Here is a 25,879-nt window from a genome sequence, read left to right on the forward strand (position 1 = left end):
GATTGAGGCTTACCTGTCCCGCGACCAGCGCCTTGTAGGCTATCTTGAGTATCAGCCACGTCCATATGACGTGCAACAGCAGCAGGAGAATGAGCAGGCTATTGAAGAAGTAGTAGGCGGGGAATAGAGGCACTATTTGGGGCGCCCTCACTGAAGACCTGGAAAGGATTTATTCATTTCATTAGGCAGGTATACAAAGAATACAAAGAAAACAATCCATCTGATGATGTCGGTTAAGACGAAACCCTGTCGCTGGTCAAATTAAATTTATTTTGAAAAAAGCTACATGGTTGTTTTTTTTTTATTCTACGAAATACAATTCCATTAAGAAATGTCGGTACAAAACATATAAAATGCATTTCTAAAATAAAATTATATCAAATCAAACATAAAACATTTACCATAACTTAAATATAATTATTACATATTATAATACAGTCCGCCTCCGTAGTGTAATGGTCAGCACGCTCAGCTACCGTTCTGGAGGTCCCGAGTTGGATTCCCAGGGGGGGGGTCAAATAAATATAAGTGATTTTTTCACTCTAATATTTATTCCATATAACCCTGGACTGGTACCTGAAATGGAGGGGTGATCACCTTTTCTTCATGTGTTAATGATCAAGATAACACTGCATTTGTATTATGCAGTGCCCTATGCACCATTGGGGTGCGGATAAGGGTTTGAAGAATTATTATATTACAATACTTAAATAGAGAAAAATATATAAAGTCATGTATTTTATGTAGCCAAATAAAAAAAAAGTTTTATACGAAAAAACCACTTAAGGTCAAGTATTTCATGTTTTTCAAACATTGCTTATATTAGAAGAACTATCATTGTCACAATTGATAGCTTTTACAGTAAGTAGTACATACAATTAACCCTTTTTTCCATTTCTTTCCTTATTTTTATGACCTTATTTTTTACTCAAATTTTTAGTGGACTTGGGCACATTGTGAAAACACAGCGTATAGAATAATCAATTATATTCAAAGATATAAATGTCGTAACGAAATAGGAATTCAAAACAATTTTTTTCATAGATGAGTGAACTTTCACTCGTGGATCAAAGATCATAATACAGATGAATTGCGTAGAAATATAATATATATTCCTACTTTTTGTGATATCCAAGTCTCATTAGTGACAACTATTTGTACAAATGACGCATTAATTATAGACACTGAAAAGCAAAAAGGGATAAAGAGACATTTTAGCACACATTTTCCTGAAACAGTAGAATATAAACTCTAAATCAATATATAATAAACTACTACTTGTGCCATCACGTCGTTTTTCTGCAGGGATAGACAGAGAGGATGGAACACCACACTCATCTGTCCTGACATACATTTCTCGCCTCCTTCACATCCATACATCCAGTCATTTATGCGCTCCGATTACGGAGACCTTTGACACCACCATATTTTAGGTTCTGATTGATCTGATCGTGCCAAGCCTTTTTCGGCCGTCCTCATTCTGTTCTCTCGCTCACATTCACCGCATATATTTTCTTAGTCATTCTCTAGTTATCCGTTCGCTCCACATGCCCATACCACCTTAAAGAACTCTTCTAAATCTTTTCAATTATCCCTTATTCAGCCTTTTTTTACAATGAGGTCAAGAGATCTTGCATCCCCTTGCCTTATGTCACAGCGACCTTATTAGGTCTATTGTGACCTCCCTCTGTATTACAGCTCACTGCCAAGACCTACGTGAGTCGTGTAACTCACGACCTGTCTTGGTGGTAGGAGCTTCACCTTCTCGGAGTCCAGTAGAGGTCTTCCAAGGATGACCTCGTTTGCGAGCGAATGCGTCACAATTGTAGAGAGTGTGGATTGACGTTTTGTTATCCTCCAGACAAAATCTGCATACTGGGGAGTCATGAAGTCCAATTTTTATCATGTACATTATGCAGCCTTACATTCCTTTTTTATATCGTTATTTTACATAATAAAATAACAACTATGCATATAGCGTTTTACACTTCAATTTTATTTGACCAGTAACCGGGTTTCGTCGTTATCAACATCGTCCCACTGGTGATCTATCATCATCAGAATTATCAAACCAGTTTTATTTTAAAGGAATAACCCGCAAAGTCTTAATTCTCAGAGGGTTGTCAGCAGGCAGGATGGTAAGGATAGGGAAGGTAGATGTGAAAAATATATCACAAACATCCAGACAAATTGAAAATAATTATTGAATTGATTTTGTGATTGGCAGGAGATGCCAGTATCGCAGTCTAGCGTCTACCCAACTATACCATGCCACTAGGCGCACGGACGATGTCAGTTACGTTGTTTTACTATTTAAATGATATTATAATACATTTTTTCCAAAGTACCGTAGAACGGGGCTACTTATAAAAAAAATAATCTATATTTGGTCTACAATAATGAATGTATCGACATGATTCCTTGTTTCCTTTGTGACACTTATTGTCACGATACTTCGATCGATACCACGATCTAAATATTTTTTTTTGTACTGGGCTCAAGTAACACATCAAAGTTCAAGTAGCCCCGTTCTACGGTACTGACATAGGTTACATAAGTTACAAAAAAAGCATTTTTATAATGAGGAAAGTAAATTTTAAAAATTATATACTGTATGAAATACGTATATATATAACAATACCATATTTTCAGGTATTATTATTTTTTTTTTTTTAATTTACTGGCAAAGCACCCAATTTTGGGTGCTTTGCCAGTAAATACTAGTGATTTTACTTAAACAATTTTTGTTTATGATTTTTTTTGAGGTCACACGTTTTTGCCATACTTTTTTACATGTTCAATGATCGCACTATTAATATTTTTGGAGTTGATTGATAAAAGGTGTTGGACATTCAGCGGGAAGGACAAACCCTCCGACCGAATGTGCTGAATGAACTCGAGGTTAGGGAGTAAGGGACAGTTAAAAAATATGTGGTCAGCAGTCTCATCCTCCTCTCCACACGCGCACAACGAACAAGTTAGAATGTTAATCTTTTTGAGGTGGGATGCAAGTACAGTGTGTCCGATCCTCAGCCTGCACAGAAGTTTCAGGTACTATTGTCATTATTTAAAATATGATAATTTATGCAGTTTTAATCTTTGTTTTTATCTTCTTTGGCTTTTATTTCATTAATTCCGACAACTTGCCTCATTCAAAATAAATCTAGAGTTGTTCAGAAAAAAAATTATTAATTTATTTTATATTTTGAGGACAAGGAGAGTGGGTGGTCACGACCTTCAGCAATTAGGACAACGGAGGAAGAATATTAATAAAATTGATTGATGAAATCAAGGAAGGTAAAGAAGGATCGGGTAAGGAATTGAGGGGGAGAGGTAGAATCAAATGAAAAAAATTTGGTCGTCAAGAATAGGCGATTCAGTTGGCTTGGCCATGTACTCCGCATGCCTCCCGAGAGCCGCCATCAAGCTTTTCTCTTTTCTTCTTTTACAAGGCATCGGGTTCGCGCCGCCCAGGACGACCACTGCTGACAATTCGTTGGCAATTCTTGTCAGAACTTCGGGACGCGGACTTGACTTGGGAGAATGCAAGGCAGCCGTCTGCCAGAAAAGTCTGGAGACAATTTGTGGACTTCATATGCTCCACTTAGGGAGCAGATATGGTTATGAATGGTATAATGATATGATGAGCAGTTAGGGTTCCAAGGATGGATATTTACATTTCAGGTATTTCTTGAAAGTCATCGGATATGGTACATTTTTTCACATGAAGAGGTAATTCATTCCATATTCAATTGCTCACTCCTTTCAAGAACGTCATATATCAAAAAGCTTGATTTTTCAGGAGATCATTTTTAAAGTTTGAGAATATAATAAAATGTATTAAAAATAAATATCAAGCCACTTGTAAAACCCGAATATATTTTCTCCATTTGAAAAATATTTAGTATACATATTTAAAAAAATAATTAAATAATACCTTTTCTTAAAAATGCAAAAACAACACTTTCTGCCCTGTAGTGGGTAAATATTAATTTCATTAATTGATTTGGCAGTCACTTTGTGGTTAAATCTATTCACGGTGTTTGAAAATGATGCGGAATGCATCGAAACACGTGTCACAGTAGATTTTAAGAAATAGTGGTATTTACTGAGTAAAACATTAATTATAATAATAATAATAATAAAACCCTTATCCGCACCCCAATGGTGCATAGGGCACTGCGTCATATAAACGCAGTGTTATGTTGATCGTTTATACATGAAGGAAAGGTGATCAGCCCTCCGCTTCAGGTACCAGTCCTGGGTAATATTGAATAAATATTACAGTAAAAAAATCACTCAAATTTATTTTACCCCCCTTGGGAATCGAACCCAGGACCTTCAGAACGGTAGCCGAGCGTGCTGACTACGGAGGCGGACAAAAACATTAATTAAAAATGGTAAATATGCCACTTTTGCTGGGATATATGTAGTACATTTTCTGGGCATTCTGAAAACATGCACAACTGAAAATTGGCGATTTTTGATATATGACGTTGTTGAAAGGAGTGAGCGATATGTATACATTTATGTAAAATTAAAGTAATATTTACCCCCATATAAGGTAGAAGGGGAATATTCCTATCCTGGTGACGATCCACAGTATTGTAAAAATGCTAAAAATGAAATCACAAGTTTTCTGGTAGTTGGCATATTTGGTCATTTTGGCCGCCTGCAAAGCAGAGAAAAATTAATTAAAACATGTTTCTTTTATTGAAATTAGGGTTTTAGAAGGTTGCTTTCGTTTGAAAATGCCATAACTAGGCAAAACAATTGTCGCAAAATAGATTTTTATGTGTTTTTTTAACAATAAAATACAACTTAGTAGACTCAAAAAATCAGTGTTTTACCCTTAGAGTGCGAACCGTGGATAGATGGACTCTCTATGAATGCGTATAAAGTGCGGAGCGTCGGAATACCGACCTCCTCAGGGGAAGCCGGACTGTTGGCCGTCGTCAACAGACCTCGCTCGGTTTGAAGGGGTTGTCCAAGCGAATATTCCAAAGGTTGGGACAGAACATAGAAATTACCTCTAGGAAGATGTCGGCACAGTCATGGAGCAGGAGCACGAGGGAGCCGACGCGGTGCATGTTGCAGACCCAGCTGAAGGCCAGCAGCACGATTGTGCAGATGTGGTGCACAAACATCTGCCAGAAGTCCTTCCGCTTCACGTCGAAGAACTGCGATATCGTGAGCGACCAGTAGAACGACAGGGAGATCATGTAGTACCACCAGATGTCGTTTGTGATTCCCTACAAGCAAATAATCCATATCAATACATTGCGTACAGTGAAGTTTTTTTAAGTTCAACCATCCCCGAAAGACATCTAGAGAAAGACCAAAAAATTCATGGATGCTACAGAAAGATTCTATTAAATTCTTCTAACTAACCATCACGCCGCTTCCCCACAGGGGTAGGCAGAGAGAATCGAACGCCACACCACTCTGTCTTTGCAAACATTCTTTGCCTCTTCTACATTCATGCATCTCCTCATACATACCCAACGATTATTACAATTCCTGACCCAGCTGCTTTCAAGTATTTGACATACCTGATTGTGCCAAGTTTTCTCGGATTCCTCTGCTTCTTTTTCCAACTACATTTGCCTCATAAATTTGTTTAACCATTTTTTCTTCACTCATACGTTCCACATGTCCAAACCATCTCAACACACCTTTCTTAATTTTATCGATAATGCTTATCTCAGCCCTACATTCTTTCCTTATTTCATCATTCGAACATCTATCAAACATCTTTTTGCCACACATTCGTCATAGCATTTCTACTGCATTCAGTCTGCTTTAATCCTTCTTTTGCCAACTCTATGCTTCGGTTCCATACATAATGGTTGGAACCAGAACTCCATTGTGTACTGCCAGTTTGCCTTTCGCTGATAGATTTTTAAATTCTTCTTCTAACCCTTATTCGCACCCGATGGTGCATAGGGCACTGCATCGTATTGAAGCAGCGTTATCTAGATCATTCAGAGATGAACGCAAGGTGATCACTCCCGCGCTAAGGGGACCAGACAAAAAAGTTCATGGATGCTACAGTAAGATTCAATTAAATTCTTCTTCTAACCCTTATTCGCACTCGATGGTGCATAGGGCACTGCATCATATTGAAGCAGTGTTATCTAGATCATGAAGAAATGAACGCAAGGTGATCACTCCTGCGCTTACGGGACCAGTCCAAGGTAAATATTAAAGTGCAAAATCACAAATATTTATTTTCACCCCCCCTTGGGAATCGAACCCGAGACCTCCAGAATGGTGGCCGAGCGTGCTGACCATTACAGTACGGAGGCGAACAACGAAATTCAATTGAATTTGTTCAATAACTAACATATAAAGGACAAACTTACATTTAAGTCATATGTATTAATACCACAAATTATAAAGAGAGTAAAAAGACTCTTGTTAAAGTTGTAGAAGAATACCGCATCGAAGTAACCCCTCAAAGACATGGAACAGATCAATATCAGTCGTGATATTGTTAAGCCTAAAGGTAGCTGTTCCCACAGGCATAACCATCGGCAGGTTGATCCTGTATATTCATTCATTCATTCAAACCCTTATCTGTACCCGATGGTGCATAGGGCACTGCATTATATAAACGCAGTATTATCTTGATTAGTAACATATGAAGGAAAGTTGATCTCCGCTTCAGGTACCAGTCCAGGGTAGTATTGAAAAAAATTAGAGCGAAAAAAGTAAAATCTGACTCCTTTTAAAAAAAATTATATAAAACAAAAAAAAAATACATATTTTATTCCTGGTTTTGTTATTTTTAATTCAAACAACTTTTAAATTAACTACGATAAATAAAATAACTAAACATTTTTAGTTTCAATTTTGTGAAAGAAAAACGTAAGCATCAAGTGGTTATTTTATTTTTATTGGCTAACTGGAATCTAACGGATTTTAGAGTTAGCTAGTCGGAGTAATTAGCCGACGATAACAAATCAGTTTAAGGAGCGGTGCCGCACAGACCTATGACTACAGGAAAGAGTTATGTGGTATTACAAAACTTATCAGATAAGAAAAAGTAACGTAACAGCGACAGGTGTACTCTGTACTGCGGATGAATAGTGAAATGACACACTTTATTTTGTCACCCACTTCCAAGATCACACCATACTATTATCAGATAAAGTGATAATCTCCGTCATATATAAACACATTTGAGTCACACACGAACTAGGAAATTTTAACCCTCCCATATAATTTTTTTAAATAACCATAGTTAATTAATTAATTGATTTTAAATATGGATTAATAAATCTCTACTGTAGATTTTATATATATATATATATATATATATATATATATATATATATATATATATATATATATATATATGTGTGTGTGTTCGCCTCCGTAGTGTAATGGTCAGCATTGTGTAAAGTGATCACTTAAACCAGCCTATGATGGTCATCAGCCCCATAAATGCCCAGACTTCTATATTCTTCTTCTTTATTATTTTTTAGGAATTTCACAAGAACCTAGAATTTCAGAAGGAACTAATTTTTTAATAAGCATAAAGAATCTGAAACGTAGAATTTATGTAGGCATTTAGAAACAGAAGAGAAATATATTTTTTTGACGTATTTATTTTTCAGCGTTCGCCTCCGTAGTGCAACGGTCAGCACGCTAGGCTACCGTTCTGGAGGTCCCGGGTTCGATTCCCTAGGGGGTTCAAATAAATATGTCTTTTTTTTTTACTCTAATATTTAATCAATAATACCCTGGACTGGTACCTAAAGCGGAGGGCTGATCACCTTTCCTTCGTGTGTTTACGATCAAGAAAACACTGCGTTTATATGATGCAGTGCCCTATGCACCATTTGGGTGCGGATAAGGGTTTGAATGAAATGAAATTAATTAATTTTTCAAGGATTTCAGAAGGACCTAGGAATTTCAGAAGGATCTTACGTTTTAATAAGAATATAAAATCTATAGTGTTGAATTTGTGTAGGTATTTAGAAACAGAAGTGAAGTATATTTTTTTTTGACGCATTTATTTTTTAGGGATTTCAGAAAGACCTAGGATTTTAAGAGGACCTCGATTATTTTATGAGCTTAAAAAATCTCAATTGTCGAATTGATGTAGGTATTTGCTAAGTGCCTCATATGAGGCACTTAATGTACTTATTGTACTGAAGGAGCATAATATGGAATTGTAACAATTTTGCGATAGTGTTAATAAATGATGCGTTGTATTCTCTCTGCCTACCCCTGCAGTTAAGCGGCGAGATGGTTAGTTAGTAAGTGTAGAAAAAAGTATAAAACTAATTGATGGATTCATTTTCATGAATGTGGAAGAGGCGATTTTTTTTTTACTAAGACACATTGGTTTGGCGTTCTGTTCACTCTGCCTACTCCTGCGGGGAAGCGGCGCGATGGTTAGTTAGTTATTATAAATATATTATTTATTATAATTAACAAGGCAAGAAAAAAATTATAAAATTCTTTTAGTCATTTTATCAGATGGTTATATAGCGCCCTTGAGGTAGTATTTTAATATAAATTATCCAAAATCATTATTATTATTTATAGAAATACATTTTTTAATATTTATTCATTGTATATATGGCAGGACTTGGGTGCAAGCTGTAAGTGAAAAATATCAAAATGAATTCCTTTTGTATAAAACGACATTTCACTCGCTCCTTTCAACAACGTCATATATCAAAAATCGCCCATTTTCAGTTGTCCATGTTTTCGGAATGCCCAAAAATGTACTATATCCCAACAAAAGCGGCATATTTTTAAATCAATATTTACCCGCTACATGGCAGAAAGTGTTGTTTTTGCATTTTTAAGAAAAGGTATTGTTTACTTATTTTTTTAAATATATACTAAATATTTATCAAATGGAGAAAAAACATTCAGGTTTTACCTAAAAAGATCACTTGCACAGTAAAAAGTTCAATAAGTGGCTTGATATTTATTTTTAATACATTTTATTCTATTTTTAAGCTTTAAAAACGATCTCCTGAAAAATCAAGTTTTTTTTTATATATGACGTTGAAAGGAGTGAGCGATTTGGTGTACATACTGAGAACGCGTCACTGTAAATACTTATTCACGCGCGCATTCTACAACTACATTACATTTCTGTGTAAAATGATGTGACTAATAAAAAACACTGCAGACTGTAAAACAATAAATTGCACCTATAACTGATAATGACAAATCTATCGACAATTCACAAAAATGCATGCGTGATATTAAGAACGCGTTACGTATATCCGAACAATTACAAAATTATCTCAATTTAATCCATAAAATAAGTATTTAAATATATTTTTTTTTAATTCCAAAAATTAAATTTTTGTACCATTCTTGCATAAAAATTCAATTAATTAATACATCATATAAAAACACTCTCCTTTTCATTCATCCTTCACTTTGTGTAATATCATTTTAAAACTTCATACTAATAATTACGTATACTGCAGCTGTCCAGTTCTCAAATCGCTCACTCCTTTCAAGAACGTCATAAATAAAAAAAACGTGATTTTTCAGGAGAACGTTTTTAAAGTTTAAAAATATAATACAATTTATTAAAAATAAATATCAAGCCACTTACTTATTGAACTTTTTACTGTGCAACAAATCATTTTAGGTAAAACCGGAAGGTTTTTTCTCCATTTGAAATATAACTAGTTTATTTTTTAAAAAGTAATTAAGAAATACCTTTTCTTCGAAATGCAAAAACAACACTTTCTGCCCTGTAGCGGGTAAATATTAAGTTAAAAATATGCCTTTTGTATAGTAGGTACGTTTTCTGGGGATTCCGAAAACATGAACAACTGAAAATGGATGATTTTTTATTTGTGACGTTCTTGAAAGGAGTGAGCGAAATGTCAAATATGACGTACGACGCTATTTGGAAAAATTATAGCTTCTTCCGATGAGGTGATTCATTTTGCGCCACCCTGTATATATTGTCGCTAATATATTTGTCACTAGGTAGACAAGATGTAAAAGTGAATAAAAAGTGATAAACTACGACCGGGTCAAACGGACGTTATAACTGCCAATGGGGCCTATTCTGTAAAAGATGTCAACTTTTAATTTAAAAAAAAAAAACATTTTTAGTGTGTCAAAAATACTTGTTCACATTTCGCTCACTCCATTCAAGAACGTCGTAAATAAAAAATCGTCAATTTTTAGTAGTGCATGTTTTCGGAATGCCCAGAAAATGTACTATATCCCAGCAAAAACGGCATATTTTTAACATAATATCTACCCGCTACAGGGTAGAAAATGTTGTTTTTGCATTTTGAAGAAAAGGTATTGTTTAATTATTTTTTTAAATATATTAAATATTTTTCAAATGGAGAAAAAATATTCAGGTTTTACCTAAAAAGATCTGTTGCATATTGAAAAGCTCAATAAGTGGCTTGATATTTATTTTAACATTATTGGTTTTCTTTTAACAAGATTTGTGAATACGCCTTATGTTATCAGAAATTCAGACGGGGTAGACGTTTAAAATATTAATTTGATGAATTATATCGAAATCACGAGTAATTAATGTGAACAACAGACTGAGGCAACAATTTTTATTTTCTCTTTATCCAAAAGTTCAAACCATCTTTATATATCTTTTAGTTAAAGAAGTTAAAGTTTAGTTGTGTTGAGATGGTTTGGTCATGCGGAACGAATGAGAGGAGAAAAAATTGGTAAAACAAGTTTATGAGACAAACGTAGTTGGAAATAGGTGCAGAAGAAGACCGAGGAAAACTTGTCACGACAAGCATGTCAAATACTTGAAAGCGGTCAGGTCAGCAATCGGAATAATTGGCGGGTAAGAATGAAGAGCATGAATGTAGAGGAGGCGAAAAATGTTCGCCTTTTCTCTCTGCCTACCCCTGAGGTGAAGCGGCGTGACGGTTGGTTAGTTAAATATATGTTTTAGCTACTAATTATCGCATTTTGACCGTTAATAAAATAATAATAAAACCCTTATCCGCACCCCAATGGTGCATAGGGCACTGTGTCTTATAAACGCAGTGTTATCATGATCGTTTTACACATGAAGGAAAGGTGATCAGCCCTCCGCTTCAGGTACCAGTCCATGGTAATATTGAATAAATATTACAGTGAAAAAATTACTTATATTTATTTTTACCCCCCTTGGGAATCGAACCCGGGACCTCCAGAACGGTAGCCGAGCGTGCTGACCATTACACTACGGAGGCGGACTCCTTTCGGACTTTTTTAATATTTATTTTTTTCATTCTTAAGCCTCCTTTTTTTCATTAAGATATAAGCTCTAACAAACATAATACATTGATAAATTAATAATTTGATGTTATTATTTTTTACATGTATTATATATTGACGTCATATACAAAATTACCATACGGCGCAGATACATATGGAAATATTTATTACATGAATAATTTCGAAACAAGGTCTAGATTTCATGGAAAATAAATAAACATCGAATAAATATACGTTTTCTAGTGGACCATTACACAAAAATGATGAACTCGAAAGTGGTCTTACACAATTGTAATATTTATTTTTATTTAAATCAGTGCTGATTTAAATAAAAAAAATATATTTTACATATTTAAATCAGCAGCGATCACGTGAAGGCACGTGCGTATAAAGGCGACACACATTGCTCACTCTTCAACAACGTCATACATAAAAAAATCGTCAATTTTCAGTTGTGTTTGTGTTTTCGGAATGCCTAGAAAATGTACTATATCTCAGCAAAAGCGGTATATTTTAGCTTAATATTTACCTGCTACAGTGAAGAAAATGTTTTTTTTGTATTTTGAAGAAAAGGTATTTTTAATTATTTTTTAAATATACTAAATATTTTTCAAATGGAGAAAAAAACCTTCAGGTTTTACCAAAAAAGATCTGTTGCACACTAAAAAGTTTAAGAAGTGGGACCTACAACCTGAGGACGAAGAGAGCTGACCCCAGTAGTCTACAAAGACGATAAGTTAGGATGTAGCCAGGAAGATGTATGAAGTAGGGATGGATGCTGGATAACATGATGCGAAGGAGACGAGACATGGAGGAGACGAGGAGAGCTGACCCCAGTGGTCTACAAAGACGATAAGTTGGCATGCAGCCAGGAAGAAGCTGTATGAAGCAGTTGAGTCGTAGTTCTGAGGATACCGACCTGGTGCGGGAAGTCAATGTAGCACTGGTCCATGTCCCAGAGCCAGGTCTTGTCCCACAGGACGTAGAGGCCCGTGCTGAAGCTGAACGTGTAGTAGAGGCATCGGAAGGCGTTCTCGGAGAACTTGACGAGCGTCGAGGGCCGGTCCTGGCTGCGCCGCAGCCGCCACCAGCGCTCCACCTGCCTCTCAGTCAAGTCCACCTGCTTCCCGAGGGCCACGATCTGCGAACACAGCGGAGACAGATCAAAATATGAGTTTTGCGTGGTTTACTCCAAGCAATAATCAAATGCTGAGAAGTTCCTGTTTGGCCCACACTAGATCATCCTGTTCCCAACACAGATTCAAATAAAAACATATTTAATTAGCTAGAAGAAACAAAAATACACTAAATGATCTATAAACCTTGTACATAATAAGCAAGGTAAATAATAAATGCAATCCCCATCTAAAAAAAAAACAGATCAAAATAAAGTGTCGGGTTGGGCGTCCATTGTAATATGTCTCACATTTTCACTTCCTAAACTTAACATATTTCGTTTTGAATATTGAAAGCATTTACTTTGTGGATCATATTGATAAATTATTTCGAGAAACAAAAAGACTTTGTGTTATGACCCACTCACATTTTTACTAACCAACTTCATAAGTCATAAATTGAACCCTGAAGAGGGCAACAGGTTGTTGCCGAAACTAGTAGGTTAATAAAAATGTGCGTGGATCAAAACACAAAGTCTTTTTATTTCTCGAAATAATATTAACATATTTCATTCAAACCCTTATCCGCACCTCAATGGTGCATAGGGCACTGCATTATATAAACGCAGTGTTATCTTGATCGTTAACACATGAAGGAAAGGTGATCAGCCCTCCGCTTTCGGTGCCAGTCCAAGGTAATATTGAATAAATGTAAGAGTGAAAAAATCACTTATATTTATTTGACCCCCCCTAGGAATCGAACCCGGGACCTCCAGTACGGTAGCTGAGCGTGCTGACCATTACACTACGGAGGCGGACATATTTACAACAACAAAAAATCTTCCTTAAATAAATATGGATAAATTTTTCTGGAGTATTTAATATACTTTTTTTAACATATCAACACAAATATGGATTATCTCCAATTATAGGAGTATTTTTCATATTATTTTTGACATCTCATCAAAGATGAAGAAGAATATGGAATCTGAGCATTTACGGGGCTGAAGACTGTCATAGGCTGGTTTAAGTGATCACTTTACACTCGTGTAACATTCACCAATTCTACCCATTATTGACAACCACACTACCCAAATTCTTGGAAGTTCTATATATATATGAACCAATTTTGAAACATTATTCTTGAATCGCTAGAACTTCACTAAAGACATCTATTGGTGAGATGAAAAGAAGCTTTTTATTCAGGAGAAACTCTTTTATTAGTATGTGAGGTCCGAATCCTGGATTATAATCACACACATGAGAAACGTCAGAAAATATCATTAACATACTATATTTACAACAAAAAATCTTCAGATGTATTTCCTTGCATAAATATGGATAATTTTTCTGGAGTATTTGATATACTTTTTTTTAAACATGTCAACATAGATGAAGAAGAATATGGAAGTCTGGGTATTTACAGGGCTTATGACCTGTCATAGGCTGGTTAATTGATCACTTTACACACGTGCAACATTCAATATCCTACGCATGATTGACAACCACGCTACTGAAATTTTTGGATTTCCTAGATATATCGATCAATCTCATGACACGGTACATACGAGTTCACAACAGCCATCGTATGTGAAAATAATCAGGGGTTCAGAACTTGCATACAAATAGAAGGGTATCTTCTAAATAAAAGCTTTTCTCAATACAACATAGATGACGTAAATAACGTTCAAACTTTGACCAGTTTCACAAGTCTGTTTTTTGGTTAGTTGGAAGATATTTCTCTTTAGGAATAAACCTGCCAGCGTACACGTATTCTGTTCAAGAAGTTGAATAAATAAATAAAAATAATTATCTGCTTATTGATTCGTAGGAAAAAAACATTATGATATGCGCAAAAATAAACTTCCAAGAGTGTTTTCCGATACATTCCAGAAATACAACTCATCAAAATCCAGTATCTGAAATATCGGGAGTAAATTACGTCACCGATTTAAGTGTTCTATTCATTAAAAAGTTAAAAATATATCTGAATGTCTGTTTACAATCTGCGTATTTTAAATATTATCATATACAGTGGAACCTCTCATAACGAATAATTTGTATAACGAGTAAAAATAAATGTGGAAAAAAACTCCCCTAACAAGCGACATTTCGCATGAGTTACAGAGAAAAGTCAAGTCCTTTTTACACGACATTCACTTGTAAGCTGCGACTTCCGCGATAGTCAAAACAAAATATGTTTCGCTTAAGCCGCTTGTGCACTACACGGAATTGTACCGTCCGTAATGAAAGCGAATACAGTTTAGCGTGATCGAATTTACGCGCAACGTGTTCACGCACCGATCCGAAGAAAGATGGACAAAAGTACAAGCCAATCCAAGCCAATCATCCGTTTCATATGCTAACTGACGTGCCGGACGGTAAAATTCCGTGTAATTCAGTGTAGAGCACAAACGCCCTTACACACCACATTCGCCTTATAAATTTGTTTAACTTTCCTTTCTTCATTCATTCGATTCACATGCCTAAACCTCATTTCGACACTTTTTTTTTTGCATTTCACAATATAATATAGTCACCAGTACAAAAATATTATATTGTATTAATACAAACAAGATCCCGCAAAGGCATGGCCTGTGTGTGAGTATGCATTTTATTTTCGATATTCCAGTATATTAAAAGGTACTGGAAAGAATACAATAGATACCAAAAATATAAAAAGATTACAGAAGTGCTAATATAAAATACACATACTTTCATAGATTTGAAAAGAAAACAAAAACAAAAAAATTTAAAAATAAACAATAAGTAAATACATTATGAGTTAAATGAATTAAAAGAAGGAGCTACTTAGATCTGTATTTTTCAGAAAATCTAAATTCGAAACAAATTTAAATTATTAGAGTCCATCATACATATAATCTTTGTTTTAGAACCATGAAAAATGAAAGTTTTTACTTTGTCGTTTTTACTAAGCATGCATTTTTTAGTAGTACATATCGCTCACTCCTTTCGGGAACGTCATAAATCAAAAATCGTCAATTTTCAGTTGTGCATGTTTTCGGAATGCCCAGAAAATGTACTATATCCCAGCAAAAGCGGCATATTTTTAACAATGAAAATGTATTGTTTAATTATTTTTTTAAATACACTAAATATTTTTCAAATGGAGAAAAAACATTCAGGTTTTACCTAAAGAGATATGTTGCACAGTAAAAAGTTCAATAAGTGGCTTGATATTTATTTTTAATACATTGTGTTAACTTTTTAAACTTCAAAAACGTTCTCCTGAAAAATCAAGTTATTTGATTTATGACGTTGTTAAAGGAGTGAGCGATATGTGTATCTGTACCTTTAGATTCTGCCGTTATAAATTGGTGCATTGCAGACGAAGTCAGTCGCGTTATGCAAAAGTATATGCTTTATGTTAAATTAGACCGTTAAACATAAAAACTAACCTATAGACCATACTTTCCAACAGAGCGTAAATATTACACCGCGATAAATCACGTAACACTAAAAAAAGCTATTCCTATAAATCTATTAACTTTTAAATCAATTCTCTATGGTACACTCGCAAACCTTCTCCTATATTAAGGCACAGTATTCGTGAGTCGCAACTTAATATTCTCTAAATCCAGGTAAAATTATACGTAATTGATTTTATTCTTAAAACACCGTCTGTGCATTGAAAAAAAATAGTTTTTACTCGAAATAATCATATGGTTTTGAAAAGAAAATATTCATTCAAAGGAAAAGAGCTTTCAATAAATTAGATATACATTATAGTCCGCCTCCGTAGTGTAATGGTCAGCACGCTCGGCTCTCGTTCTGGAGGTCCCGGGTTCGATTCCCAAGGGGGGTAAAACAAATATAAGTGATTTTTTCACTGTCATATTTATTCAATATTACCCTGGACTGGTACCTGAAGCGGAGGGCTGATCACCTTTCCTTCATGTGTAAACGATCAAGATAACACTGCGTTTATATGACGCAGTGCCCTATGCACCATTGGGGTGTGGATAAGGGTTTTATTATTATTATTATACAAAAAAAATATCCAATACATATTCTTTAAAAGAATTAGGCGTGGAAAGACATGTCACCTCTCCGGCGGCCTGCCGTTCATTGAATTCAGTATTTCGTTGTATCCCCTTAAGCAATCTTGAAAGTGACCAAGTTAAAAGTGCCGTCAAATTGTTTAAAAAATACTTATCTTACAAATTTGTCTAGAGTAAATTATTAAATATGTATAAGTGATTTTTTTTACTGTCAGGGGTAAAATAAATATAAGTGATTTTTTCACTGTCATATTTATTCAATATTACCCTGGACTGGTACCTGAAGCGGAGGGCTGATCACCTTTCCTTCATGTGTAAACGATCAAGATAACACTGCGTTTATATGACGCAGTGCCCTATGCACCATTGGGGTGCGGATAAGGGTTTTATTATTATTTATTATTAAATTATTAAAATTTGCTTGGTCAAAATGCCACCATAGCGGCTGTAGGAAGAAAATTCGTAACATTTGCAAACGATGTTACGAAAAACCATTACGCACAGAGTATTTTGAAGATTTCCATTGAAGCATATGAAATGTGTTTATTTCTAATATTATAATCATTTGTTTAGTAAATTGTAACATTATTCATATTCATTGCACTGCTTTGTCATATTGGAATAAAGAAATACATTGTATTTTACCTATAAATGTAATTTGTTTTGATTTATTAACATTATTAATAAATTATTAGATTAAAACCAATATTTTTAGCTTTTCCACTTTATTTTTATTTGACCAGCGACCGGGTTTCGTCGTTACAGACATCATCAGACTGGTGGGAGGCTATACAAATTGTTATGTTATATATATATAAAAGAAGGCAGGAGTTGATAACCATGATTTGATATAATTTAGTTTAGATTTGATGATTTCATGATTTGATATAATTTTAATTTAGAATTATATCAAATCATGGTTATCAACTCCTGCCTTCTTTTATATATAACATAACCATTTGTATAGCCTCCCACCAGTCTGATGATGTCTGTAACGACGAAACCCGGTCGCTGGTCAAATAAAAATAAAGTGGAAAAGCTAAAAATATTGGTTTTAATCTAATAATATATTAAAAATGCAATTCCATCACGAAGTGTCAGTGGATAATATAAATCTATTAACATTATTGTATAAATATTAAAATCCCATATAATGCTCACACAAATACAAATAAGCCTTGTAAGAGGTCCTTCTGAAATTCCTAAAAAAAAATATCTAAAAATATATAAATAATTAGCTTTTATGTCAAATTCTGTGCATAAATTCAACACTAGAGATTATTTATACTTGTGTATATTAAAAATATATACGAGAGAGTTAAAAATTAACATGAAAAACTAATGAAAATACCATATTTTATGAATATCATACTTCCAGTATCATATTAGGGCTATGATTAAAATGCAAAGTTTCCTCATACAGTTTTTTTCTTGTTTTTTTTTTTTATTTCTGGATATTTATAATATTTTTTTCTCGTATTTTATGACGTAAATAAATGCGTACACAACGATACCATTTGGGAGGTGGATCAATTTCAAAGTCCAATGATTCAACCAACGTCAGGTATTTTAAATACTTAAAAATGAAACATAATTAAATATGTTTTTGTTCTATTTACGTATACGTGTTAACCGTTTTTTTTCATTCAAGTGAATCAAAACATTCTTGGAAAATTTCATGATTTTATTTTCTAAAATAAATATTTTTTATATTATTTTTTTGACATCTCATCAAAGATGAAGAAGAATATGGAATTCTGGGCATTTACGGGGCTGACGACCGTCATCGGCTGGTTTAAGTGGCCACTTTGCACACGTGTAACATTCACCAATTCTACCCATTATTGACAACCACACTACTCAAATTCTTGGAAGTTCTATATATATGAACCAATTTAGAAACCTTGTTCTTGAATCACTAGAACTTCACAAGAGACATCTATTGATGAGATATAAAGAAGCTTTTTTACTAAGCAGAAACTCTTATATTAGTATGTGAGGTCCGAATCCTGGATTATAATCAAACACATGAGAAACGCCAGAAAATACCATTTTCATTTTTATTATTTTTTTAAGCTTATAATTTGACCAATAAATTGTAAATAATATTTTTTATATTTATTTTCCAAAATGAATGAATTCTTTATTGAAAGATATTTGTGTTAGTGATTAGTTTATTTTCTCTTTTTTCCTTTATACATGCTTCTTACCTTATTTTTTTATATGCCTATTTACCGTACCTTTATTGCTTTAATTTTACATTCTGCCCTGTGTTTTCATGTTTGCTACTTTCTTATCTGATTTTCAGTCTTGTTATCCTTAATCCCATGTCCCAAATGAGTAATGGAAAATACTCATCGGGAATACTTATCATATTTCGCTCACCACTTTCAACAACGTCTTATATAAAAAAATCGTCAATTTTCAGTTGTGCGTGTTTCCGGAATGCCCAGAGAATGTACTATATCCCAGCAAAAGAGACATATTTTAAACTTAATATTTACCTGCTACAGGGCAAAAAGTGTTGTTTTTGCATTTCGAAGAAAAGGTATTGTTTAATTATTTTTTTAAATTTACTAAATATTTTTCAAATGGAGAAAAAACCTTCAGGTTTTACCTAAAAAAATCTTTTGCACAGTAAAAAGTTCAATATATTGATATTTATTTTTAAAACATTGTATTATATTTTTAAACTTTAAAAGCGTTCTAGTGAAAAATTCAGTTTATTGATTTATGACGTTGTTGAAATGAGTGACCGATATGTGGCTTATGTTTATATGTTTGAATAAATAAATAAATAAATTTAATAATATTTTCTACCTAATCCGGAACAATGCGATTGAAGTGCATTGCAATTCGGTAATTACCGATCTAAATACAGTAACAGGCCTAATACGACAAAAGAAAATGATTTTTGTTAAACGTTATAAAATTAATAATACGCAAACTTTGTTTTCGACCACTTTTACTTTTGGTACTATTAATCCAACCGGTTTCGACAAACACCTTGCCTTCTTCAGGGATGAGTACGTATCGATCATAATTTATATTTGAAGCACTAACTTTGTGATTTTCCATTTTATAATTAAAATGTAACTTTTTTTTTTAAATTACTATAAATATTTTATTGTAACATAATTATAATGTCTACCGGTTTCGAAGCTAACCGCTTCTTTGTCAAGACTGATTAATACAAGTATTAATCAGTCTTGACGTATTGAGGAGATGCATGAATATGGAAGAGGCGAAGATTGTTTGCAAAGGCAGAGTGGTGTGGCGTTTAATTATCTATACCCACCCCTGCGGAAAGCGGCGTGAAAGTGAGTTATATAATATTAATAAAAATATATATTCAAATATATAATAAATACGGGTCGTAAAAAATATGTTACCTACTTTAAATGAAATAGTTAAAATGAAAATGTCAATCAGAAATTGCCATAATCAAAATTCAAAATTCGTAACAGAAAGATAACGTAATCAGAGAATAACCTGGTAAGAATAATCATTGCGGTCGATTGGCGTACCGACATTTTTAAAACAATAAATTAATTAAATTAATTGAAAAATATAATAAAGATTAAGTATACAATACTCTTTAATACAATAAGGAATCAAAATTTGCCATTTATTCGTTCATTCAAACCCTTATTATGGTGCATAGGGCACTGCATTAAATAAACGCAGTGCTATCTTGATCGTTAACATATGAAGGAAAGGTGATCAGCCCTCCGCTTCGCGTACCAGTCTGGAGTAATATTGAATAAATATTAGACTGAAAAATCACTAATATTTATTTTAGCCTAGCGCGCTAACCACTACACTATGCCATATACCATAGTATTATCTATTATCCTCCCAAATTACAATGGCCGACTGTAATATTTTTGAAAAATAGTTTAAAAATCACTTATATTTAATTGACTCCCCCCCCTGGGAATCGAACCCGGGGCCTCGAGTACGGTAGCCGAGCGTGATGACCATTACACTACGGAGGCAGACAAAATCATCTTGGATATCAATATGTCTTAATCATACGCTTCGTAGCCCGCGGAAACCTTGGCCTCCTGTTGCATAGAACATTGATCTTAATAAGCGTTAGAGCTAAAAGGTACTTTACTTTATATAAAAAAGTTATATGGATATTACAATGTTTCCACGCCTGTAGATAACTGTTAGCCATATTCATATATTATGTTAGGAGACCACTCGAACCGAGTCAAAGAACCAAGCTCCTTATACCTAAGACGACCAGTAATACCCACGACTTATATTATTTTTGACATCTCATCAAAGATGAAGAAGAATATGGAAGTCTGGGCATTTACAGGGCTGACGACCGTCATAGGCTGGTTTAAGTGATCACTTTACACACGTGTAACATCCACCAATTCTACCCATTATTGACAACCACACTACTCAAATTTTTGGCAGTTCTATATATGTGAACCAATTTTGAAACATTGTTCCTGAATCACTAGAACTTCACTAGAGACATCTATTGGTGAGATGAAAAGAAGCATTTTACTAAGCAGAAACTCTTTTATTAGTAAGTGAGGTCCGAATCCTGGATTACAATCACACACATGAGAAACGCCAGCAAATATCATTTTCATTTTTATTATTAAAGCTTATACTTTGACCAGATAATTTATTCACAACATTTTGAGTGTGTCCAAATACTTGTTCACAAAATGTGGATTATCTCCAATTACAGGAGTTATTTTCATTTCGTATTTTTTTTCAAAAAACAAAAAATTATATGAAAATAACTCCTGCAATTGGAGATAATCCAGATTTTGTGAACAAGTATTTGGACACACTCAAAATGTTGTGTTTAATTATCAGGTCAGGAAAGGTTAAAATGCCCAGAAAATGGTCGCCACGAGTTATTACATAACAAATACTAACCGAAGAGTCGAGTTCGTAAAAACGGAGCGAAGAATTCGCGTAACGTAAAAAGTGTATCCATACTCGGCGGTAGACAGTTAAAAATCACCGAGAATTCAACTTATTTGTATTCCGGTGTCGAAGCAACCAACTTCCTCGAACGCGCCTTACTTCCTTTTGCCACAACGTCGTGGTCGTGACAAAAGGAAGCAAGTCCAGCGATCAGTCGCTGTACATAATTGTAAATATAATGGATAATTCAGAAGCATCACTTTTTAAGAAGATACTCTCAAAAATACAAACTCAGTACGCCACCGGCTGCGCGAGAGGTTGGACGTATTGTCTACGCACATTTTTTTTTGGAATTTGGCGAATAAATATTTTTCATATATTTTTTAAACTACATATTTACCTTTCAATAACTCTTTTCTTTTCAAAATCGTATATTTATTTTGATGAAAAAAATTTTCATCAATACAAAAACGGTGTTTTAAGCAAACAATAAATACAATTATGTTAAATGTCTCCTGGGTTTAAAGAAAATTAAGTTGCGGAAAAATTAAAGCGATTTACCCACCTTAATTAATAGTATATAGACTCATTCCAAAACTAAGAGTACCAACCCTAATGTATGGAAGTTAAGAATGGAGTTGGCAAAAGATGGATGAAAGTAGACTGAATGCAGTCGAAATGTGATCTCTCCAACGAATGTGCGCCAAAACAATGTTTGATGGATGTTTGAATAGCGAAATAAAAAAAAGCACTTTCGATTAAATTAAGGAAAATGTGTCGAGATGGTTTGGGCACAAATAAGCGAGGAAAGAACAGTAAAACAATTTTATGATGTGAATATAGTTGGCAATAGGAGCAGAGGAAACTGAGGAAAACTTGGCATGATCAAGTATTTCAAATTTTTGAAAGTGGTTGTAAGGTCAGAAGTCGGAATAATCGGCGGGTATGTATGACGAGATGCATGAATGTGGAATTGGCGAAGATTGTTTGCAAAGAAGAGTGGTGTAGCGTTCTATTCTCTCTGCCTACCATAGCGGGGAAGCGGCGTTATAGTTTGTTAGTTTGTTAGTTTTTAGTTTAGACATAGAAAGGAGAGTGAATGCTGGGAACAGAGTGAATGGTGCACTAAAATCAGTTTTAGCAAATAAAAATCTATCAGCGGAAGCTAAACTGGCAGTACACAATGGAGTTCTGGTTCCAACCCTTATGTATGGAAGCGAAGCATGGAGTTGGCAAAAGAAGGATGAAAGCAGACTGAATGCAGTCGAAATGCGATCCCTCAGACGAATGTGTGGCAAAAAGATGTTTGATAGATGTTCGAATGATGAAATAAGGAAAGAATGTAAGGCTGAGATAAGCATTATCGATAAAATTAAGAAAGGTGTGTTGAGATGGTTTGGACATGTGGAGCGTATGAGTGAAGAAAGAACGGTTAAACAAATTTATGGGGCGAATGTAGTTGGAAAAAGAAGCAGAGGACGACCGAGGAAAACTTGGCACAATCAGGTATGTCAAATACTTGAAAGCGGCCGGGTCAGGAGTCGTAATAATCGTCGGGTATGTATGAGGAGATGCATGAATGTAGAAGAGGCAAAGAATGTTTGCAAAGACAGAGTGGTGTGGCGTTCGATTCTCTCTGCCTACCCCTGCGGGGAAGCGGCGTGATGGTTAGTTAGTTAGTTAGTTAGTTAGTTTTTATCCTTGAAAAATCGCTGAGTTCTTACACAAAAGGGATTAAAACCGCATAACATATTCAATTTTTACGTATTTTTTCCTTGTGAATACCGATAAATCATCTGAACTGACGACAATACGAGTATAATTATTCAAAGTCTTTCCTAATAATTGTTGACATCGTTTTAGAGCTTTTGAAGTGTTTTTTTGTTTTTGTGAAAAATGTCTAAATGAAATGATGTTTTAACCAAGGCTAATTATCTATTTATTTTATGCATTTATTTTTAAATCAAACAGATATTTTTAAGTTACGATATTACTAAGTTGTATTTTATTGTTAAAAAAACATAAAAATTAATTTTGTGACATTCGTTTGAAAATGCCATAACTAGGCGAAACAATTGACACAAGATTAATTTTTATGTGTTTTTAACAATAAAATATACTTTAGTAGACTCAAAAAATCTGTGTTTGATATAAAAATTAATACATAAATTAAAATGGAGTTCTACAAATTAAACGCCAAATCAATAAATAAATTTATTTATTTATTTAAACATATTATGTACATGCATAAGTCACATATCGCTCACTCCTTTCAAGAACGTCATAAATCAAAAAAACTTGATTTTTCAGAAGAACGTTTTTAAGAAACGGAGAACGGAGAAAGTTTAAAAATATAATACAATGTTTTAAAAATAAATATCAAGCCACTTATTAAACTTTTTACTGTGCAACAGATCTTTTTAGGTAAAACCTGAAGGTTTTTTCTCCATTTGAAAAATATTTAGTATATTTAAAAAATAATTAAACAATACCTTTTCTTCAAAATGCAAAAACAACACTTTCTGCCCTGTAGCGGGTAAATATTAAGTTAAAAATATGCCTCTTTTGCTGGGATATAGTACATTTTCTGGGCATTCCGAAAACATGTACAACTGAAAATTGTCGATTTTTGATTTATGACGTTCTTGAAAGGAGTGAGCGATATATAATATTCCCGATGAGTAATTTCCATTACTCATTCTGGGACATGGGATTAAGGTTAACAAGACTGAAAAACAGATAAGAAAGTAAAAAACAAGAAAACACAGGGCAAAATTTAAAATACAAAAGGTACAGTAAATAGGCATATAAAAAAACATATGGTACTTGATAAGTATGGAAGGAAAAAAAGAGAAAATATAACGAATCATATTACCTTAATTTGCATAAAAAAAATTATGGTATTTTATTTTTATTTTAATATAAATGTATTGTAATTTCGTGGCAATATTTTGAAACATTTAACGATTTGAAATTATGAAAATAAAAAACGACATATTTTTCCTTAATATATTTTTTAATATTACAAAAAATATGGAGTAAGCAGCTCGTATAATATACTTTCAGTTTCAGCGCGTATAATAAGTCATCTTTTTTTTTGCAACGTACCCAAAATTGAGCGATATATAGGTGAAATAATATAATTTATAAATTCAGTGCAAAAATATATTAAAACATTCGCCACTAGAACCGATATCTACACCAGTTGACAGTTTCTAAGGAGACTACCAGACAGATGACAGTCGACCAGGGACGTCATGCTCTCTCACACAAAACCGGATTAGTTTCGCGTATTAAAATATAAATGCAAATTCGGCAGTACCTACCTAATCGACGTTTTTTTTCAACCTGGCATGACCTTAAGAAATACATTTTCTCACAGATCGCTGGATCACTAAAAACAATTCACTACTACTACTACCACTACCATCACGCCGTTTCCCCGCAGGGGTAGGCAGAGAGGATGGAACGCCACAATCTGCTGTCCTGAGATACACTCCTTGCCTCTTTCACATCCATACATCTAGTCATACATGTCCTCCGATTCCGCAGATTTTAAGTTCTGATTGATCTGATCGTGCCGAGTCTTTTTCGGTCGTCCTCGTTCTGTTTTCCCTCTCACATTCGCCACATATATTTTCTTAGTCATTCTCTCGCTATCCATTCGCTCCACATGTCCATACCACCGTAAAGAACTCTTCCTAATATTTTCAATTATTCCTCGTTCAGCCTTACATTCCTTTCTTATATCTTCGTTTTTAATTCTTTCATACAATGATTTTCCACACATTGGTCTGAGGTAGTGCATTTCAACAGCGTTCACTCTGCTTTCATCCTTCCTTTACCAGTTCCATGTTTCGCTTCCATACATTAGTGTCGGTACCAGCACGCCGTTGTGAAAAAAAAACTAAAAACAATACATCTTATAATGCATAAATCTTCAATCTCTCACGCTACTTTATAATATTCTTCACAGCCCCACTGCACCTAAATATCTTGCTGAAAAGTTTTTATACCTTTCAAATCATGGTCTATCACTTCGTTCTTCCCAAGAAAGAACACTTTCCATTCCTCGCCATAACACATCATTCTTCAGTAATTCACTCTCGGTCCCAGCGGCCAGACTATGGAATGAATTACCTCTCCTTGTAAAAAATGCACCTTCTCTAATAACTTTTAAGAAACGTCTGAGACATTCCTATCTATCTTTAGAATCCTAACTGTCCATCAAACCTCCTCCCTTAGTTCTTCCCTCTACCTCCCTTTTTCCTTTGCCTTCCTTATTATCATCAATTTGTATTTTATGTTTTTTTTTTAATTAATGTTTTACTTAGTAAATACCGCGAATAGTGGTATTTGCTAAGTAAAACAGTAATTAAAAATGGATAGATTTTACCACAAAGTGACTGCCGAATCATTTAATGAAATTATATTTTTTAAATGCCGCCTCCGTAGTGTAACGGTCAGCACGCTTGGCTGCCGTACTAGAGGTCCCGGGTTTGATTCCCAGGGGGGTCAAATAAACATAAGTGATTTTTTCACTCTAATATTTATTCTGGGACTGGTATCTGAAGCGGAGGGTTTGATCACCTTTTCTTCATG

The 25,879-nt window shown here is 34.1% G+C and overlaps 1 protein-coding gene across 1 annotated transcript in view; it reads right to left on the reverse strand.

The window, feature by feature from the left end:
- The window catches only part of schlank (ceramide synthase schlank), a 40,950-nt gene that overhangs the window by 2,708 nt on the left and 12,363 nt on the right, over positions 1-25,879 (reverse strand). The window contains exons 3-6 of the mRNA XM_088273166.1: positions 12,158-12,379; positions 5,031-5,252; positions 4,554-4,672; positions 14-158 (exon numbers count right to left, since the gene is read on the reverse strand). Coding sequence (XP_088129292.1) covers positions 14-158; positions 4,554-4,672; positions 5,031-5,252; positions 12,158-12,379 — 708 coding nt within the window. The remainder of the gene's footprint in view (positions 1-13; positions 159-4,553; positions 4,673-5,030; positions 5,253-12,157; positions 12,380-25,879) is intronic.

The sequence above is a fragment of the Brachycentrus maculatus genome, unplaced genomic scaffold, assembly GCF_059751285.1.
Source record: "Brachycentrus maculatus isolate JH-2025_06_01 unplaced genomic scaffold, ASM5975128v1 h1tg000555l, whole genome shotgun sequence".
Taxonomy (NCBI): domain Eukaryota; kingdom Metazoa; phylum Arthropoda; class Insecta; order Trichoptera; family Brachycentridae; genus Brachycentrus; species Brachycentrus maculatus.